The sequence below is a fragment of the Lissotriton vulgaris genome, chromosome 12 (genome assembly GCF_964263255.1).
Source record: "Lissotriton vulgaris chromosome 12, aLisVul1.2, whole genome shotgun sequence".
NCBI lineage: Eukaryota > Metazoa > Chordata > Amphibia > Caudata > Salamandridae > Lissotriton > Lissotriton vulgaris.
Window position 1 is genome coordinate 748,950,362 of NC_141700.1, and position 19,706 is coordinate 748,970,067.

Consider the following 19,706-nt stretch of genomic DNA (forward strand, 5'->3'; position numbering starts at 1 on the left):
GATCTGACAAGATCTAAAATAAGCCCTAAGTCTCCAAACATGCCTTTCTTCTTCAAAAAAGTATTTCGACATGCAATAAAATCTTAAACTTTTCCAGATTTTCAACTGATCATCTTGCTCCCACTCAAATACATTACATTTTGAAGGCAGGAGAGTTGGTTTTTGAGCCATCTTTTGCATTTTCTGACACATACTATATTGCACTACCTAAGATAATGTGGCTACATGTTGATTCATATTCAGTGTAAAAGATGTTGTCTTTTTATTTGCTTATCATCTAAAAAATGAATTTACTTGTTCACAAAACTGACGTTGCACACATTTTTTATTTAATTAGATATGTTTTTCCATTGTGTTTCTTGGAGGAGATATCTATTTTTTTCTAGCGGGGGAGTGGTGGGAAAATCAGGAATAATGATTCTTCAAAAGTGGGTAAAGTTAAAGGAAATTTAAGGAGTCATATGGAATGGGCATGGTAATGCAAAACTTGCACAAGATAAAGAGCAAGATCATTGCAGCTCACAAAATATGCCTCTAAAGTTCCTATGGGGGTAATTGTGCCAAAACATGCTTAAATGTACTCCCGCCTAGCCTTGTAGTAAATCAAGCACCACATTGAACTATAACCACAGAGAAACTATTGCTGAATTAATTTAATGAAAACATATTATATTTGATTTTAACTTTGGTGTGTTTGATGATTCATTAAGAAACTTTCCAAAAAAAATGTATGCCCACCTCAGCTCCTTCCTGGACTATTTTGGGGCAAGCAATCAAGCTCTGGTTGAGAAAAAAGGTAGGTCCCAAAATCACATATCCCCATACATTTTCCATATACTTTTTTACGCAGTGCTACTGCAAAAACTACTAAACAAAACTATACTAAGCTATGTCTTGGTCTAGAAAGTGTGATTTTTGGGGATTTGGTCTAAATCCATTCAGTAGTTTTGGAGAAATTAGGGTAAAAAATACTTGTTTATCTCGATAGTTGGGTTTCAGAGACTCACGCGAGAGTCCCTCAAACCCAATTTTAGAAAATAGGGCAATCTAATTGACCCTAGGGGCTTTTTTCCCCTTGGGCCTGTATTCGAGTGCTCTGATTGGCTGTCTTCAACGTGAAGAAAAATGTTATAGGCAGCCATTTCAGGACTCAAGTACTTAGTCCCCAATCCTGCACTTAATAAAAAAAATGAGGGGGCAGGGCAGGGTGCCCCCTAGTCCTTTTAGGGGGGTTCCCAGAACCCCCTACACCCAACATATTTAGATTTTTATAAATGCTGTGGTCCTGTGGGTCTCCTGTGGGATCACAGTTTTTGTTTTTAAAAAAAGGAATGCATGCATTTTATATATAATAAAACTGGCCCCTATGGTGTGAAAGGGTCTGGGGGCCTTCTGCATTATATATATTTGGGGAGCGGGACTGAGCAAGAAGCCCCTCTCCCAGACCAAGTCAGGGTCCTGGCGACCCTATCACCTGGGGCTGAATGTTCCAAAAAGGGGAGGGTGTGTGTGGCCCACCTCCCCAAGCTTCAGTGAGGCCCCAAAGACCCCATCCCCCAGGCCCAACCTAAAATTGAAGGAGATGAGGTGCACACCGTCAGCCACGACTTTGTAAAGGCCCCGGGGATGCACTACCCCAGGACTCAGCTCAATTACTGAATCCCCGGGAGCTCACCTCGGGACACAGTAGATTCCCTGCCCGCATAAGAAAAGGCAGGGAAGCATTTTTAAATCTTCTGCTGGGTGAGACTAGACATGCCATCTCTGCTCGTGGGAACACAAACAGAGAAGGCATCCCTACTCCCACAAGGAAGGAACTTTAAAAATAATCCTGCTGGGTGGGAGCATATTTTGTTTTCCCTGCCCGCGCTCTTGCTCATGATGCTTCCCATTGCTAGATGGGAGAATCCCCTGACAAACCATGCACTGCTTGGCTGATAGACTGGAAGTAGTAACAGTACCTACCAAGAGCAAAAATGAAATAGATAACTCCAATTCAGACTGCAATATAAAGCAGCTAATTTCAACCACCTGCATCCAAGAGACATGTTCATAGCCTACTTAGTAATGTGAAATCCGGTCAGATACCTAGGGGCATATATGCAAATATGCCCCCAAGTGTTATAGGATGCTACAGACAAATGAAGGAATATTGCCCGGTAAATTTAAAGAATATATACATTTCCTTAATCCAACTGAGATTGTGAGCTAATAGTTATCAACTGTGCATGTCATCCTCCTTAATTATGTTGAAATTGGTTCAGTGCATACAGAAATGAGGACTCTGACTCTTATTTGTATTCATTACTGCTTAAAAACAACTAATACATCTCTATCTGAAGTAGAAATTTAGCAGTTCCCAGACGTCTCTCTTCCAAAGTCTCAGGTATTCTCAACTTTTTCAGTGTCACACAGATTATGCTGGCCCCATCGAGGGTGCATACGTTACACATAGGTTGTCAAGGACAAATGTCTGCACAGGAATACAAACTGACATACAAACTGGAGCAAAACATGATGGATTTGTCCATTATTCTACTAACATCTGGAAAATTCAGTAAGTAAGAGGCAGGGCTTAGCTGGAGCACTTTCCAACCCACACTTGTGGTTAATGTTAGGATGGAAGTGATGCCAATGGCCATGCAATCCTGACACATGGGGCATGAGCATGGTCATTGTGAAGCTTTCCTTAATCTTCACCAAGAATGTTAGATTGGATATCAGGATGCAAATGACCATGTTCAGTGATTATTGTTTTCAGTAGATCATTTCACCTGGCTGCTGCAGTAGAGAAGAATCAAACTTGACTGAAGACACATATATAGCAATCATGAAGTATGATTGTGGGGAAACAGCCATTACAACGCAGCTGTAACCATGCAGTACCTTTACCATGCATGCATTACAACGCATACACTGTTACCACGCATAGCCATTACCATGCATTTTTGCACATTGCAAATGCCTTTAGCACGCTTGCCTTTACAACAAATTAACGTTGAAAAGGTATGAATGGTAAAGACATATACGTTGCACTGGTGATAAGGGCAAATACTGGTAACAATGGTAAAGGCACTGGTTTGGTCAAGGCTATCGCCGTTGGTAGAGGAAACTGAAAGACCCTTCCTCTTTCCCTTGATGACCTGTAGAGGTGAGGGGAGTTGGGCCTCGGGAAGGTACAGATTTAGGGCTGTAGACTGAGGGTGTATTTTTTCTTAAAGGTTTCTGGTAGGCAGAGACCCACTTTTAGGGCTCAGGCGGCTGGGGTGGGGGATATTTAAAAAGGGCTGGGGGCCAGAGGAGAGGTGCACTAGGGTATAATTATAGAGCTCAATTAAGTGGTTGGGTATTTTAACAAGGGCTGGAAGCCGGCGGGGTAACAGGGACGGATTCAAGGGCAGGGGTCCGGGAAAACCTTTACCATGCATTGGCCTTTAACATCCATACCTTTACAACAAAATTAATTGTAAAGGTATGCGTGATAAAGGCTTATTCAGTATAAAAAATGTGTGATAAAGTTTTTGTTTTCGCTTGGTGGAGTTTTACATAGCGAGAGGTAGACCCTTTACATGAGAATCAGTTACGTTCTAGATGGACACATACATTTTTGTTGGGCACGGGGAGATTAACGGGCACATGCATCATTGTGAATTGCATTCGCAAACGGTGCGAATCGCAATTTTCGGCCGTTTGCGAATGCAATTGACAAAATTGGAATGCATCATGTTTTTCGCAATTTTAGAAATCGCAATCATGTTGCAATTTCTAAAATTGCGATTGCATTTAAGAAATCGCAATTTTAGATTTCTTAAATGCAATGCATGAACATTTTAAATTTGCGAATTCGCAAATAGGTAGAGGTAAATTACCATGAACTTGACCTTCATGGTAATTTGAGAAAACTTTCAAAAATGCACAAAAGTGAATTTTTGAAAGTTTCATTCTACACACACACATGCCCTTGGGGCATGTGTGTGTGAAAAATGTACTTACAGTAACATTTCAAGGGTGCAGGGGGGTCCTTTGGACCCCCCCCCCTGCACTCTTGAAATTGCATTTTCAATTTGCGATTCGCAAATTGCTAATAGCAAATTGAAAATGATTTCCCATTGATTCCTATGGGCATCTAGGCCCATAGGAATCAATGGGAAGGAATTCCTTAATTGCGATTCGTAAATTGTGAATCGCAATTAAGGAAATTTAAGAAATCGCAAAAAAAATATGAATTGGTAATGCGTTGCCTTTTGCGATATCTTAATTGTGATTCCTTAATATTCGCAATTAAGAAATCGCAAACGGCAACAATGATGCATGTGGCCGTAAGTGATTTGCCCAGGATCACAAAATGTTAAGGGTCCCTGCCGAGGCTCAAACCCGCTTTTCCTACTCCACAGTCGACCACCCTAGCCGTTAGGCCATATTCTCCGCCTAAAGGTTATGCATGGTAAAGGCATTGACATTGTAACAGATGTGTGGTAAACGTGCATTGCAACTGAATGCGTTGTACTGGCATACGTTCTTGTTTGTGCACTTCAGGAGACATCCTGCAGTGACCCATCCTCACAACTATAGAAAGATCAGCTGGACGATAATGACAGTCCAATGTCACAATGGTCCCAAGAATGGAACATGCGTCAACTTCCCTCCCAACAGTCTGAGCACAAAGGAATACTAATGACAACATTGAAAAACTTTGAACTCGTCCATGATTAGGCCAAATGGTTAAAACAGTCACACGTTCCAAACCTCGAAATGAATAGGCTGAAAGATTTCTGGGAACTATGTTATGTGACTGTTTCATAATCTGCCCTTACAATTCTTCAAAACATAGGTGCCAAAATGTAATTTCGTGGTACAATGTGTAAACATATACAGTGTTTAACTGACTAGGCATGGCAGCAATAGACCTCCAAATATGATATAATGATGATAACACATTGCAAAGAATAAGAAATTGGGACGTTACTATGTTAAAGGATAACAAATGTTATGTCATATTGATGCCACCTACCTCTTACTTATTAAATACCCCCAGCATTTTCTATATGGTCTCAGCTGAAAATGTCATATAATATTTCTACAAAAGAAATCAGAAATAAGAGCCAAGCACTGAGGACGGTAAGCATGTTGCAGGTAATTAATTTAGACCTCTTTGAAGGAGGCTTTATTTTATCTGCTGGTTCACTTCAATTGGGTCTGGGCTAATCACAATCTCAACATATTGTGAAGTCAAGAGCCAAACATTGCCAGTAGCTAGAGGGGGCAATGTCTGAAACATAGATGAGGAACAGTGTTTTTGATTAACTGTTTTATCTTCCAACCAACCTTCCCAGGCCATGGTTGTGTTATTTGTGCATGTCACTCTTCCTGGATCAGTCACTTGTAAAATCGATTCCTTCATCATGGAGAATCTATTATCAATATTTAATCTTCTTGATTTACATCCTTTTCACCTTCTTGCTCTTGCCTGTATCCCGCCCCATCAGATATTCCTTTGTGTTTATCTCTGATCTAAACAAGATGATGTAACATTTGGGGAAGAATAAGCAGGAAACCAAGGATGAGCTGGAAGATAAGATAGCAAAAATCTCCATGGCCACCATGTACTTGCCTCGAGTGCTGAGATAGGCTGGAATAAATGAAAGCCATACGCTGAGGAAAGCGAGCATGCTGAAGGTGATGAATCTGGCTTCGTTGAAGCTGTCAGGCAGCTTCCTAGCCAAGAAGGCCACAATGAAACTGATAGTGGCCAGAAAACTAAGATATCCCAGCATGCACCAAAAAGCAATAGGAGAGCCTTCATTGCACTGAACTAATATCAGCCCAGGATGAATGTGAATGTTATATTCTGAGAAAGGGGGAGAAAAAGTCATCCAAAGGGCACAGAGAACTACCTGAATGAGTGTGCCAGCAATTATGATAATACACAACAGATGGGTTCCAACCCATCTTTTTAAGATACTGTTTGGTTTGGTGGCTTTGAAGGCGATGACCACCATGACAGTTTTGGCCAAAATGCAAGAGACACAAAGTGCAAAGGTAGTGCCAAAGGCCGCCTGCCTCAGGAGGCATTTCATTTCTGTGGGGTAACCAATTAAAGTCAGTGGGCAAAGACAGCACAAGGTGAGGGACATGAGCAGAAGGAAGCTGAGGCTAGTATTGTTTGCTTTCACGATGGGCGTGTTCCTGTAGCAAAAAAAGAGTGCAATAATGATAATAGGAATCACTGAAGAGAAAATGCTGCTTGCTGCCAAAATAGCTCCAAAGGTTTCCTCATAGGAGAGAAAGTCAGTGTTTTTAGGAATGCATTGATCTCTGTCATCATTGGACCACTGATCCCAGGGGCATTCAACACATTCCATGGAATCTAGAAAAGGAAACAGGGAGAAAAACGTAAGAGCTATTTCCTTAACTAATATTAGACTTTAACAGGAAGTCACCCTTGTGCTGGGCATCCTACCTGTTTGGTTTGATATCTCCCCTAATCTGCATGGAACACATTGAAAGCAACAAACAGACTTTCCTTGTCGGATGACTTTTCGGAATCCCTTTGGACAGCTGGGGGAGCACACAGAGACAGGGACCTGAAAGGAGAAAATAGAGCCATGTTTAACCATAATGAATATGATTGGCTGAATCAGTGATCAATATTGTCATTGCAGCAAAACAGAGATCTGCTTTGAAAAACTTTTCTACAAAATATAGCAAAGCTACAAAAAAATTAGCCCTGAGGAAAGAATTTGAGTCTTTGGTATTCATCTGAGGAAGTACTATTTATTTTCCCTTCTCATAATGAGGACAAATGTATTGGAAATGTTGCTGACTGGCCGGCCATTGCAACAGGTGACAATGATGGTGATGCTCTCAGGCGAGTTAAAGAAGCTTTTCTAATTGATGACAAGCAACAGGTGACAAAGAGTCTAAAGATGCACAGCATGACTAGCTTACAAAGTTGAGTCAGTTTTGAAAACCATTGTTACAGAAACGGAAATGCATTATGGTTGTCTATTTGCCAATTCTGATTTACCAATCAAGCGGAGGACATTATACCGATAAGGTGGTGGCTTGAAGCAAGTGTGAAGACTCTCTCAATGTCTTTTTATCAAAGATCATGAATTTCAACATGATGGTTAAGGTGGGAAGGTAAGAGCATTGTGAGGCAGAGCGATGTCAAGGGTCTAACTCTTCTTCTCCAAGTCAAAGCGCAACTGCCTGGTGACCAGGTCAAATTTGTTTGCAGTAGGACCAAGTATAAAACAAATATTACACAAGAGAGATTTAACCTGTCGAGAAATGAACTCTTAAGGTCTAAGTATATTTTAGGATGGTGGGGGATCTGCACTCAGGTAAATTGGTACTTCCCTGGCATCTCATGGATATATAAGTAGGATCCTTACCCACAGATACCAACAGTGACATGCTTCATCATTGGATCCTCACCCACAGCAACTAGTGTGAGTGGGTGGGCTCGGTGCAATTTGTCAGAAGAGCTCTTTGTCTAAGGAATAACCAGTGCAAGTTAAAATCACCTCCAGGATCCCAAATCCTGTTTACTAGCAAGGTCCTTTGGAAAGAATAAAAACAGTGAGATGTTTAGTGGGTATAATGATTACTAACATCAATGGGTTGACATGTTTCAGCCTGTATCTAGTGCCACCAACACTCGATAGGCTTTCTTCAGGACCAGAAAAATACTTAGTAACCTATGACATATAGTTGGTAACCACCAACTATGAGTAGTAGTTTATACAAACATCATGAAGCATGCAAACATACAGACCAAAGTGGACCTTTCCCTGTAAAGGTCTCTAAAACAAAAAAGAGAAATTGTATTTCTGTTAGGGGGCCATTCTGATCCCATGATATTGTATTGGCTCATTCTCAGGCATATCTTGGTTGACGTGTGAAACAGGGCATGCAGAGACGGGAGTTTACCATCAGACATACCATGTATACATATAAAAGCACACACAGGAAGGTAAATAAAGACAATTCATATTTTTAGATAGTGTTCATCATGCACACACAGGTGTATATCAGAAATAAAGAACCCCTAAAGCCTACATATCACCTATTAAGTAGGACTTTATGAGGCAGTGGGGGTGGGCTATCTCTGTAGTAACAGTAACACTCTTGGGAAATAAAAATAATTGTAAGCCTTTTTAAAAGAATATATATCCAGGGCAAATGGTTTCTTGTTGCCTTTTAGAAAGGAGAGCCCCCCACACTTACTTCATTAATGGGCTTCATCCTCCCTTACACCTACTTTGGCTCCCGTACTCCTCCTTTGCTTGCTGTGTCTGGGACATATTTATGCAAGATTCTGGAGGATTCTGGAGGTAAATGCCAGGTGTCATGTGATCATGTCACATGAATGGGGGTTTAATTGCATTGGTTTCGAGGCCTACTTAAGTGGGGGAGGCTGAGAACTGTAGTCCCGCCTCCTATTTGTACCAATTAGGTGTGGGCGGAAAATCCGTTTCGCTCGCGGATTTTGCGGATTTTCGGGAAATTCGCAATCCGCGAGATTCGCGAATCTCCCGCAAAATCCGCAAATCCGCGAACAGCGGATTTTGCTCGCACTGCTCGCACTGTTCGCGTGAGTTCGCGGCTTCCCAGTACAACTTCGCGCCCCGCGAATAAGTGCAAAATTGCAGAAATACGATCTAATCAAAACTGAAACTACTTACCAGGTTCAAAAGTTCAGGCTCATCATTAGTAGCCATTTCCTGTAGTGCTTGCTGAGGGGCCCCTCCAGAGTTCAGTTGCCAGTTGCAACTATTATGTGACCCTGCTCTGAACCTCAGAATAGTTACACATATGCCACAAAGGTCCTGAATTACAGCTAAGGGAGACAAGCAGGAGCCAGGCTGGCAGTTCAAATCCATTAATCAGCCCCTAATTCATTATTGTCAGTTGGGGCAGGGCAGGTGTTGTAACTAATTTTGCAACAATGAAAGCACTTAGCAAGTGCAAAAGTTCACTAATCAGGAAGCACTAAGGAAGCAGGTGCCAGCTAAAAAAATATTCTGTGACACATTAATCAGCCCCAAATTAATTCAGGTCACTTGAGGCAGGGAAGGTGTGCTTGCGTTGCCACAATAATGTACACTGACTGGACAACCAGAGGGTGCTGTGATGAAACAGAGGGTGGCATGGGTGGGCCAGAGGGTGGCATGAGTAGTCAGAGAGTGGCAGTGGTGACAGAGAGTGGCAGTGATGAAGAAGAGTGTCCCAAACAGGCTGGACACGTAGAAACAACAAGTTCGCGAAACTTGCGACCCGACAGGTAAGTTCGCAATTTGCGACATTGTACAAAACCCTCGCGAACTGGCAGAAACCCGCGCAAACACAAAAAAAAAAAAAATCCGCAAATTCGCGAGAATTCGCGGATTTTGCGGATTGTGAGTTCGCAAATCCGCAAAATTCGCGAACGCGAGATTCGCAAAATTCGCCCATGCTTAGTACCAATACTAAGGGAGAGTCACGAGGGCTAGGGGGTAAGGAACTTTAGTTAAGCCACTCAGTTACAAGGGCTAAATGCAGAAACTGGGGTTTTGCTGTGTATTTTATAGGTAGAGAACCAATAGAAAGGAAATTGTTGACCTACAAACTAGGGTACCTTAGAACCGTGCAAATAATTCTGAAAAAAAGCAAAACACCATTGTGAGGTTGGCAAGTGAATTGTAACACTGGGAGGTTAAAAAGACACAAAAGGAAAGTGGTTTAGTGCTGATTTCTCAAAACTTCTTACTGGCTATGCATGGGGTACTTTGTCCATTGCAGTATATTTCATTAGGGTATATACTTGTTTAGTCAATTTTTATGCATGGACGTTTTGTAAATCCAATGCTGTTCCTCCACAAAGAGGAATTTCTTTAGGTTTTCCTGTTCCCGCATTGACTTGTTCAAAGGTGACCCACTTGAGATCTATAATAGAGTGTCCAGTTAATATGTAATGCTCCGCCATTTTTGTAGTGTTGCGTCTGCACCTTATATTGCTCCTGTGCTCACATATCCTGGTGATCATTTTTCTGATACTTATGCCTACTTATTTATGATTGAAACGGCAGGTTATGAGGTATATCACTTGTTTTATGTTACAGATCGTATGTTTTCTCAATTGCCAGGGAGAGCCTAGACCTTAATCTATTTATTTAATCTGTTCGGCCCGATGGCAAACACTACACTGGCCGCACAAGTAGTGACATTGTTGGATTAGAGAGGATTATCCCAGTGTCTGGGTCCCGTGTTGAGGATACACCAATTTCAATTGATTATCTTCTTGCTGCTATCCAAGGCGATATTGTATGCAGTAATGCATACCAATCACAGTTCTGTCTTTTCCTTTACTGGAGTTTCTAGTAGTGCATCTCGATTTTGGTTTCTTTGCCTTTTTTTGATTTTTAGATGATCCGCTCTGGATAATTACGTGCCCTTAATTTGTCTAGATAGTCAACTTGTTCTTTAAAGTCGTTTGTGCGACTACATTTCTTCCATAAGCTAAGGAATTGCTGATATGGTAGGTTTTCCTGTGGTGAACAGGTGTGAGAGCTCTCAGAACTTGGCAATTTTATTGTTTTGCATTGGTTTCTAGTGGGTATCTGCTTGTAGAGTTCCTATTTCAGCAAAGATTTTGACATCCAAAAAGGTCAGTGACTCTTTCGTAATGGTGTGGGTAGATCTTAATTTTCTGTCCCGGATGTTTAGCAAGGTGATAAAGTCAAAGGCGGTGGGGGTGTTACCCCTCCATATCACAAGCATGTCACCAATATACCACTTCCATGTAGAGATGTTTCTCCAGTGTGGATTTGTTTCATCTATGATGTTTTTCTTTTCCAGGTTGTAAAATGGTAACCTGGCCATTCTAGGGTGGGAAGGTACTCCACATCAATCTGCTGTGGGTTTAAAGAAAGAGAATTCCTTTAAACTCAAAGAAATTGTTCGTTAGGGCTAAATGAGCACAGTCCATCACAAAGTTTCTGGGTTGGCGTATGACCATTCCACATACTGAAGTGACTTCTAGAGTCTCTTTTTAGGGAAGGCTGGTATATAGACTTTCTACGTCCAAGCTTATTAAGAGGTCTTGTTGGTCACTGAACTCGATGTCTTTGACATGGACCAATAAGTCTTTCATATCCGTAATGTAGGTTTCTGTATTCTGTGATATGGTTTGCAAATTTTGTGGATCTTAGGGAGCTTGATAAGTATGGGGTTACTGGGGTAGTGTTCCTTAGAAAAGTCCCCTTCATGTTTGATGATCCATCCTTTGCATTCTAATTCCTCTAACATGGAGTTGATCTCTCCTCTGAGTGTGGGTGTAGGGTCAGCATCTAGAATTTTGGAGTTATACTCGTCCACCAATAGTCTGAAAAACGCAGTTCTGTAGGCTGTGGCTACCTGTAAGACTATGGCACAGACATTGTAGATGGGTTTTATGGTGATGTAAGTGTTGTTTTGTAATTCGTTCAGAGCTTTTTTCTCTATGTTGCTTAAATTCAGCAACATTTTTAAAGCATGTGTGTCGTTGGTTCTAATTTCTGTGCATAATGCCTGTTAACAACTCTACTGGAGTGGTGTGAGTGGGGAGTAGAAGGTAGACTCCTTGCCTTAAGCCTGGGATTGATGTCTCTTGCATGCTTTCTTGGTCCCCAAAGTCTGCCTTTATGCGTAAATTGCAAAAGAAGGCTACTAGCTAGCAATGTAATGGAATTTGTCAAAATTTGGTGTAGGCAAGAAACCTAGGCCTTTATTTAGTACCTGTAGTTGTGCATCTATGATATTTTTTTGAGTGAGATTAGTCACTAGGTTGTTGCTGTTCCTGGGCCCTGTTGTACATTGAACATGCTCCTTGTGTGTATTCGGGTCTGCTCTGTGTCCCATTGTACCCTGTTTTCTCTTTCTCTTCCTCCCCTGGTCCCTAGATAAAAAATTCAGGGCAGATTTTGTGGGAAAAATGTGGGGGGCCCATAGGGTTGAGTGGTGGCCCCCATGGAATCATCTTTCGCTTCTATTGTGGGAAAGTTGGTTGGAAGTACTGTGTGTACTGTGGAGCTGGTGGGTAGTTGTTAATTTAAGTTTTGCCCCCAGGGTCTCCTTCTCTGCCTTGATTTTGCTCTACATTTTTGATCAGTATCACTGCCCCATGTTTCTGAGAATGTATATCCCTCCGCTATAGAGTATGCATCTGGCAGGTCAGAGTTGGTATCTGTTGGTATTTTATACCTGGTGTGGAATAGGGATAGACTTTATTAACCCCTTCGCTGCGGCGGCTATTCCGCCGCAGCGCTAAGGGGGCGGGGGGGCCATCACCAGCCGCGGTCGCCCTGTGCTCATGACGGAGCGGTTCCATCACGGCCTCGCCCGCTTAAAGGAACGCTCAGCGCAGGCGTGGAGTCCGCGCCGCACAGGCGTGCCGGGCGGGCCGTGACGGAACCGCTCCGTCATCAGCACAGCGCGACCACGGCTGATGACGGAGCGGTTCCGTCACCAGCAGGGGAGGAGTTGAATGTAATTCCTTTGACATCTTTTTGACGTTTCAGGATTTTTGACAGGGTGAGAAACTCCTTGTATTCATTGGTTTCTTTATGCGTGGATAGTTTGTAACTCAAATGCTGTTCCTTCTCAAAGAGGATTTCCTTAGGTTTCTTGTTCCTACATTGACTTGTTCTAGGGTGATTCATTTAAGATCTTTAACAGAGTGTCCAGTGAATATGTAATGATCTGCCATTTTTGAAGTGTTACGTTTACACCTGATATTGCTCCTGTGATCATATATCCTGATTCTTAGTGCTGTCTTAGTCATGCCTATGTATTTAATAGAGCATGGTCAGGCAATGAGTATATCACTTGTATCATGTTACAGTTCGATGGTTTCTCAATTACCAGTGGAAGTGTAGACCTACATCTATTTTCTTAGTGGGTACAATCAGATGGCAAACCCTACACTGACCACATGGGTAGTGAACTAATACTCCTGGGACAACATAAAAAGATGATGGATGGAATGCTGAACATTGTCAAACACTTACCCACAGAGATCTGTCCCTAAATCCATAGTTTTTTTGCTCACCATGCAATTTGGACCCAGCCATGTGCAAATAAGTCTTGACCCTGCTCCCCATGGGGCCAATCCAGCCCGAAATGCCATGCCATTTCCTCTCTGGACCAGAAGCAAGCATCCTGGGACCAGATTCTGGGTATCAGCCCTCATATGCCAGGCTAGCTTGAAACCACTGGTATAGTGAGCACGGGCCCCACATCTGGGCATATCCTTACCAATTAGGGCAATTATAACAACAACAAAAAGAAGTTGGATGGAATACTGAACATAGGGGTGTATTTACTAACACAAAAGTGATGCAATCGATGAGAAATCGTTTTACCTATTTACTTTCCATGGTAAAGCCAGTTTACTTTGGGAATTCACTTTTAAGGAAGACAAGCAGTGCATAGTGCTGCTTTCCGTTACTTAGTGCACAGGGTGCATTCCATGGGTGGTGCATGGGCATTCCCTTGCAACCACCCAATGTTTTTGATGTAAAACCCTCTTTACATAAAACAGTAGACAGGGATTTACAGAAAAAACTGCACCCATTTACAATAGGTGCTATAACGGAATAATGCTTTTATTTCCCTTTTCTTTTCTGATAGCACACATACAAAGTGGTAAACAGTTTAAAGTTAGTCTAAGCATAGTAGTTTGTACCGGAACGGTATCCTTACAGAACAAAACCTAGGCTAGACTCACGGAGACACCCTTGCACTATGGTGTAAAGGGTTGTCCCTGGCTCATTTCAGCACTGGCACTAAGGAGAGGAGAGTCAATTTTCCTGTAAATATGGTGCTCTCTTGCCTTATCACGCAGCACAGCATTTAAGGCAGGTGCACTGCCCTGCATGATAAACTAGTAAATCCGGGCCTATCTAAATATGGCTGATAAAAAATAATATAAAGTAAACAGACTCTTACCTGTCTGTTCCCTGTTGTCCATTGAACAGCGCTGGCATTGATTGTAAATGTTTTTGGTGCACTGGAGTCATAGGTGCCCACCTTCCTGTGCATAATGGTCCCTTTGGGATCCCGCTGCCAGTGTATAATGTCATACTGTGCTGGGGGGTTGCCATGGTCATCAAAAAAAGCTTCTGTGTCTTCACTTCTTAACCTCACCTTCTTGATGTAGTAAAGGAGCTGGGAATAAAGCAGTGTGGAAGTCGGATTAATGAATTCCTCAGCAATTCTTGCTCTATTGAGCGTGTGCTTTTGAACCACCCTTTTACTTTCATTAGAAATGTGAATGTTTAAGAGGATCATAGCTTTACATGATTCCCTAAATGAAATCTTCCTCATGTTATATAATATGGAAAGCAGACAAATACAATTCAATACACTGAGTCACAGGAATACTGCTTTCACATGTTGGCGCTGAAGACACAGAGACCTTTGGTACAAGCTAGTAGAGTTCCCCCGGGGCTAACTAAGCCTTTTGGGTTGCTAACATTTTAGGGCTTCTCAACAGACCAAACCCCATCTGCCTGATACTTAGGTTTAATTCCTTATCCATCACAAACATCTAATCTTCTTATAATTAAGGTGGAGAGAGCTACAGACTTTCATCAAAACTCTCTTAAGAAAAGTCACCACATCTCCCGGGATCATCAGAAAACCGCTGTTCATTAACTGACCATTTTGATAATTGACTTTGGATGTGCATCACTTGAAAGGCTTTACCAATCATCAGTTGCTCTGATTAAACTTGTACCACAAGCCACTGTTACATTGATTTTGTCTCAGTTAAACTTAAGTTTTGGTCTTGAGAAGACCAAAAATTATATTTAACTGAGACAATATCCTCACTTTACGACTTTTGGTATTCACAAAGGGCATTTAGGAGTAGTAAAGTAAGGATTCCTAACTGTACTACTCCTAAATACACTTTGTGAATACTGAAATTCGTAAAGTTAGGATTTTATCTCAGATTACTTTTGTGAATCGGGCCTAAAGAATCTATGCTTGTCTATTTGCACTTACCTTCTCAATATTACTTTCCCAGCTCTTTTGGCCACACTATATGTTTGTCCTAGATATTCTGATACTTAAACATCTTGAAATTTACCTGCATTATTAATAAATCTCCACTCTAAGACACTGATCTATTTCTCTAATTAACTTATTGTCTCAGAGGGCAAAGACCCTTCTGTGGAATTCCTTGTCTGAAGAAAGAAAAAAAGCCTTTAATCAATCTTTCACTGGATGGACATCAAAACTGTGGAATTCATTCACACCCATTAACAGGACAAGCTAATTCTTTTAAATCTTTACTAGCAAACTAAAAAAATATATATTGTTCCAGCTTTGGTGTCTTACATAACTAATTGCCTCTCTTCGCACACTAAACTTGCTAACAAATCTTCATGCCCATCAACTGGACTTACCTTGGCAAATAGATCATTCCCTAAAATGGTCCTAATGCAGTTTGTAAACAATACAATTGTTTGAAAAGATAGTTTAATGCCCATCATACCCTTCACTGCTCTACTTCAGTTTGTAAATACTTTTACCCTTTTAAGATTTATTTGTATCGTATCTCACTCTTATTTCCTCTTTTTGTTTATAAAACATAATCTCTTTGAGGTGATTTACATGCCACACAACATCTTGAATAAATATATACACTATTTAATCGACTGTCAAAGATGTAAATCACAGAATCTCCTCATCCGGATCCTGGTCTTCCACCCATTGTAACTTGAATAAAGTCTTTCTTCCCCATTAGTTCCTAGGCTGACCTTTTGCAGTGTAGTGGCTCTCTATTTCCACAGAGGGTAGTATGTAGAAAACAGCAGCTAGATATACTAGGGCTGGTGTTTAAATATAAAAATAATAAATGGGAAAGCTCTATGTAATGAAAATATATCTCAGTATGTATTCCCAAATTAAGTCAGAGCTTGGAAATAGGAATGGTTATGAAGATGTACATTTTTTTCAAGAACACACTCTCTCTAAATAGGAATATCTTCACTCATATGTTCTGCCTCCCTGTAAAGTTAGCCCTATGATATACTTTGGCTCACATCCATCTACAGTGCTCCTTTTTTATGCTTTACATATAGTCTTACATACATACAGGGAGCTAGTTTGTTCCCAAAAAATAATGTTTATAAAGCAATATAGTGGAAAAATTCACCACGCCTCTACCTAACGTTTTGAAGCAAATAGTTTTAAGATCCTATTGCAGCAGATAAGTTTAAACATAGTACCAACAGTACTTCTCATTTCAGCTCCAATCTCAATGCTGACAGACAACGTCTTGATGGTGCCCACTTTTATGCAAGACCAGGTAATATTGTCAGAGTATTTGATAGTTCACCCCCATGATCCAGCCTTTCTCACAGTCCACAAAGACAAACGGCCTCATTATGATGACAGTGGGACAACCCAAGACAGCCCGTCGTTGGCAGTCCCACAGCCATTGTACTGATGATTCCCGACCATCGGAGAGATCGTGACTCCACCGCCGTATGGAATTATGATGTCACTCCCCACTGGCCATTTCATGGTGATTTACCTGCAATAAAAAGGCTGAGCGAAAGGGACATTGGAGGCCCATAGCAGACCCCCCTTCCCCTCTGGCCCTCAGTTTTGGGTTTGGGGCATGTCCCTGCACCATGTGGCAGGCACACCATGGTGCCTGCCAATTGAGAGGGATTGCACTGGGTGCATTTTTTGTACTGCGGTGTGTGCTTTAGCCCGCAGCATCCACCGCAATACAAAGAATAGACTGTGTGGCCACCTTGCAGATGGTTACATCGTAATCCCAATGGCGGGTACGCAGACGGTTCGTCGGTCAGTCATGTTCCCAAAAGGATAGCAGTCGGACGGAAGTCCGGCCTCCATCCTAATCAAGCCCTTAGAAATGATCAAATTGTTTTTGTCAAAAGTAGGACAAAAATGTCATCTTTAAACAAAAATTGCTTCTTAGCTTTTGACTACTGTATATTGTTCCCAGGAAAAATAGATTGTGGCATAGAACATTTGTAGCAATTAAGCTAGCAGGCAATAATTGTTTTACATCTTTGTTTAGGTCTCACAGAAACAGGAATTAGTATTCAGATAAATATTAATCAGAATTATACATCTGTAAATATGCCCCAATGTATACAATTATTCAACCTCTTTCACAGTTAGTTTTGACAGAATTGTGTTGATCTCCCATATTAGAGGGCAAGGATAGCTTGTGAATTTACCATGCAGCATATGTTTTACTTGGACTAATGATACATAACAGAATCAGAGAATATGACTCCTACTCAGCACCCTAAAATAAACAAGCCTGGAAAAAAACATTAAAAGTGACTGCTCTTGACAGCACCAGTATACCCTCTACTGCTTATATTTATTAACCTGCCCCAGACATGTACCTTGACGATATATACACTGTAAGATGTAAAGTTAATCATAGTAAATCTATACTTTTCCGTATATACTTTAATTTATGATACTTTAGTAGTAGATATTTCGAAAACCACATTTTGGTAGTGTAAAAGTTTTATCCACAGTATTCTGAAATACTAGGCCAAGCTTTCACATTGAACATTTAACCAGATATGGGGCAATTTAAAAGGATTTGGTTCTGACTATCACCATTTGAGTCATTTGTAAAGCTGAGGAAAATAGAGTCTTTATCCCAGCTCAGACAAAAAGCCACTCAGGTCAGAGTTGTAGGAGAGATGGCTATGCCATATGAAACAAGCAAAGCCAATTGAATGCATTAGTTACTTACAATATTAAAGTCTATGCTATTTTTTGTTGCCTGATCCCAGACTAACCAAGCCAGATGTGTTCTTCACAGACAATGGGTATATGCTGTAAGGATCAATGAACTGATAGTACTTGAGTTATTCTGTGCTAATTGCATATCAGTGTAATGGATAGAGTACTAACTAGGCCTGGGCGGGAAAATTCTGTTCCGCTCGTGGAATTTGCAGAATTTGGGTAATTTCACGTTCCGCTGAGAACGCAGAATTGCCAAAAATTCTGCAATCCGCGGCTTCGCAGAATTGTTTGCTTGTTCGCGCTTTCAAAATGTGTGTTTGCAAAATATTTCTCCCCGAGCATGCAAACAGCGTTCGCGAACAGAAAAAAAGCATTGAGAACGCGCGGAACAAGCAATTCTGCGTGTTTAAAGAACTTTTGCGTGCTCACAGAAATTTTTTTGCGTTTCACGAAGCTTTGCGTAGCGCGACTACGCAAATTCCACCGACCCATAGTGCTAACCAGTGGAGTGACTTTAGCTGCTTTCAGTGTGTTTATAGTGATAAGCAATAGTGACTCGATATTTTATGGCCATGAGATTGTCCAGGACTGGGTGAAAATGCCTCACAATATTAACTCACACAAACTTTATGCAATGGCAAGAGCAATCATAGAAGTAAAAACAGCAGGGCATAATTTCCAGTGGCTGAGCTTCTGAATCCGTTCCTGCTAAGGAACCTTAGTAGTAACAAATCAGCTTATGAGCAAACAGTGCAGTGGGTAACCTTCCTGGGCCCCATTGGTAGTCAGGTTAAAATGCTGAAAAAGCAAAGTTAGCAAAAGTGAGGATTATAAAAACTTTCTTCTGAGTAAATGTAAATGTAAATGTATTTGAGCTTATATAGGTTTCCCGGGCCTTGCTTAGGGAACCCGTCCTGGTTTTCCGCTGTGAGATAACCCCGGCAGGCTATCCACAAGGTGAAAGCCAGGCATCCCGCCGCGAAGGGCCGTTGTGGAGATTAAGCAAGCTATTGCCCAGAGTCGCAGAGTGTGAACCTGTGAGTCGAGAAGGCACCGGAGCGAGAATTATCGAGTCCGTGGAATTTTTGAGCCCAAGACCCACCGAGGCGGGGAATTGAACCCTGGGCCAGGGACGATCTCAGATTCTGGGTCTGCCGCCTCTAACCCCTGAGCCACACTTCTCCACTGAGTGCTGTGAATGCAAACCTGTGAATGCAAACCTGTGAATGTAAATTAATGGTAATTAAAGATGTTATCCTGATGTTTCAATGTCATTGTTCAGATGTTACCTGTTGCACTTTGATCATAATATACAGGCACTCAATGGGACCATGGTCAGCAAACACATAACGCACTATGTTTCCTGATTTGTAACTAATAAAAGGGTACATAGCAGTGGTTGAATTATCTGTGCTATCCCCTCTTCTCTTCCTCACATGAACATTAGATTTCCTTATATGCTTTAGGTGAAAACCTACCTGCCATGGGTGGAAGTCTGAGATATTTGCACAGGTCTCATGAATGAAAGGCCCGCCACCCTTTATGCACATCGTCAGATCCTTTAAAGCCAGTGCTGTGGCATAAACTGCTTTGTAGATGTTGTAGGTGTTTCTAAAGTCCATATTGCTGCTGATTGGAAGGCTTTCTAGTTTCTCATTCCCAGTGCATTTCTTCATTTTATTGTCCTTCATCAGGAGTGTGTCCTCAACTGACCACTGACAGCCAAAGGCTTCTTCCCAAAACCTTCTCACAAAGATGTCTTCTGGAGTTTTATAAGGGTTAATTCTCATGAAATAGTCTTGAAATCCTAGCATGTCTCCACTGTATAGTGTAAATCCTATGGTGCTGGCAAGGATTTCTGAGTATTTCTCAAATGGTAAGAGAAAAGCTGTTGACCAGGCTTCGCTGGCAATCCAGGTCTTCCCAGTTAC

General features: G+C 41.5%; 1 protein-coding gene across 1 annotated transcript in view; it reads right to left on the minus strand.

Annotated features, from left to right (window-relative positions):
- Positions 1 to 5,438: 5,438 nt before the first annotated feature.
- LOC147678570 (vomeronasal type-2 receptor 26-like) overlaps positions 5,439 to 19,706 on the minus strand; it is a 92,974-nt gene continuing 78,706 nt past the window's right edge. The window contains exons 2-4 of the mRNA XM_086945698.1: positions 13,972 to 14,190; positions 6,461 to 6,584; positions 5,439 to 6,367 (exon numbers count right to left, since the gene is read on the minus strand). Coding sequence (XP_086801824.1) covers positions 5,439 to 6,367; positions 6,461 to 6,584; positions 13,972 to 14,190 — 1,272 coding nt within the window. The remainder of the gene's footprint in view (positions 6,368 to 6,460; positions 6,585 to 13,971; positions 14,191 to 19,706) is intronic.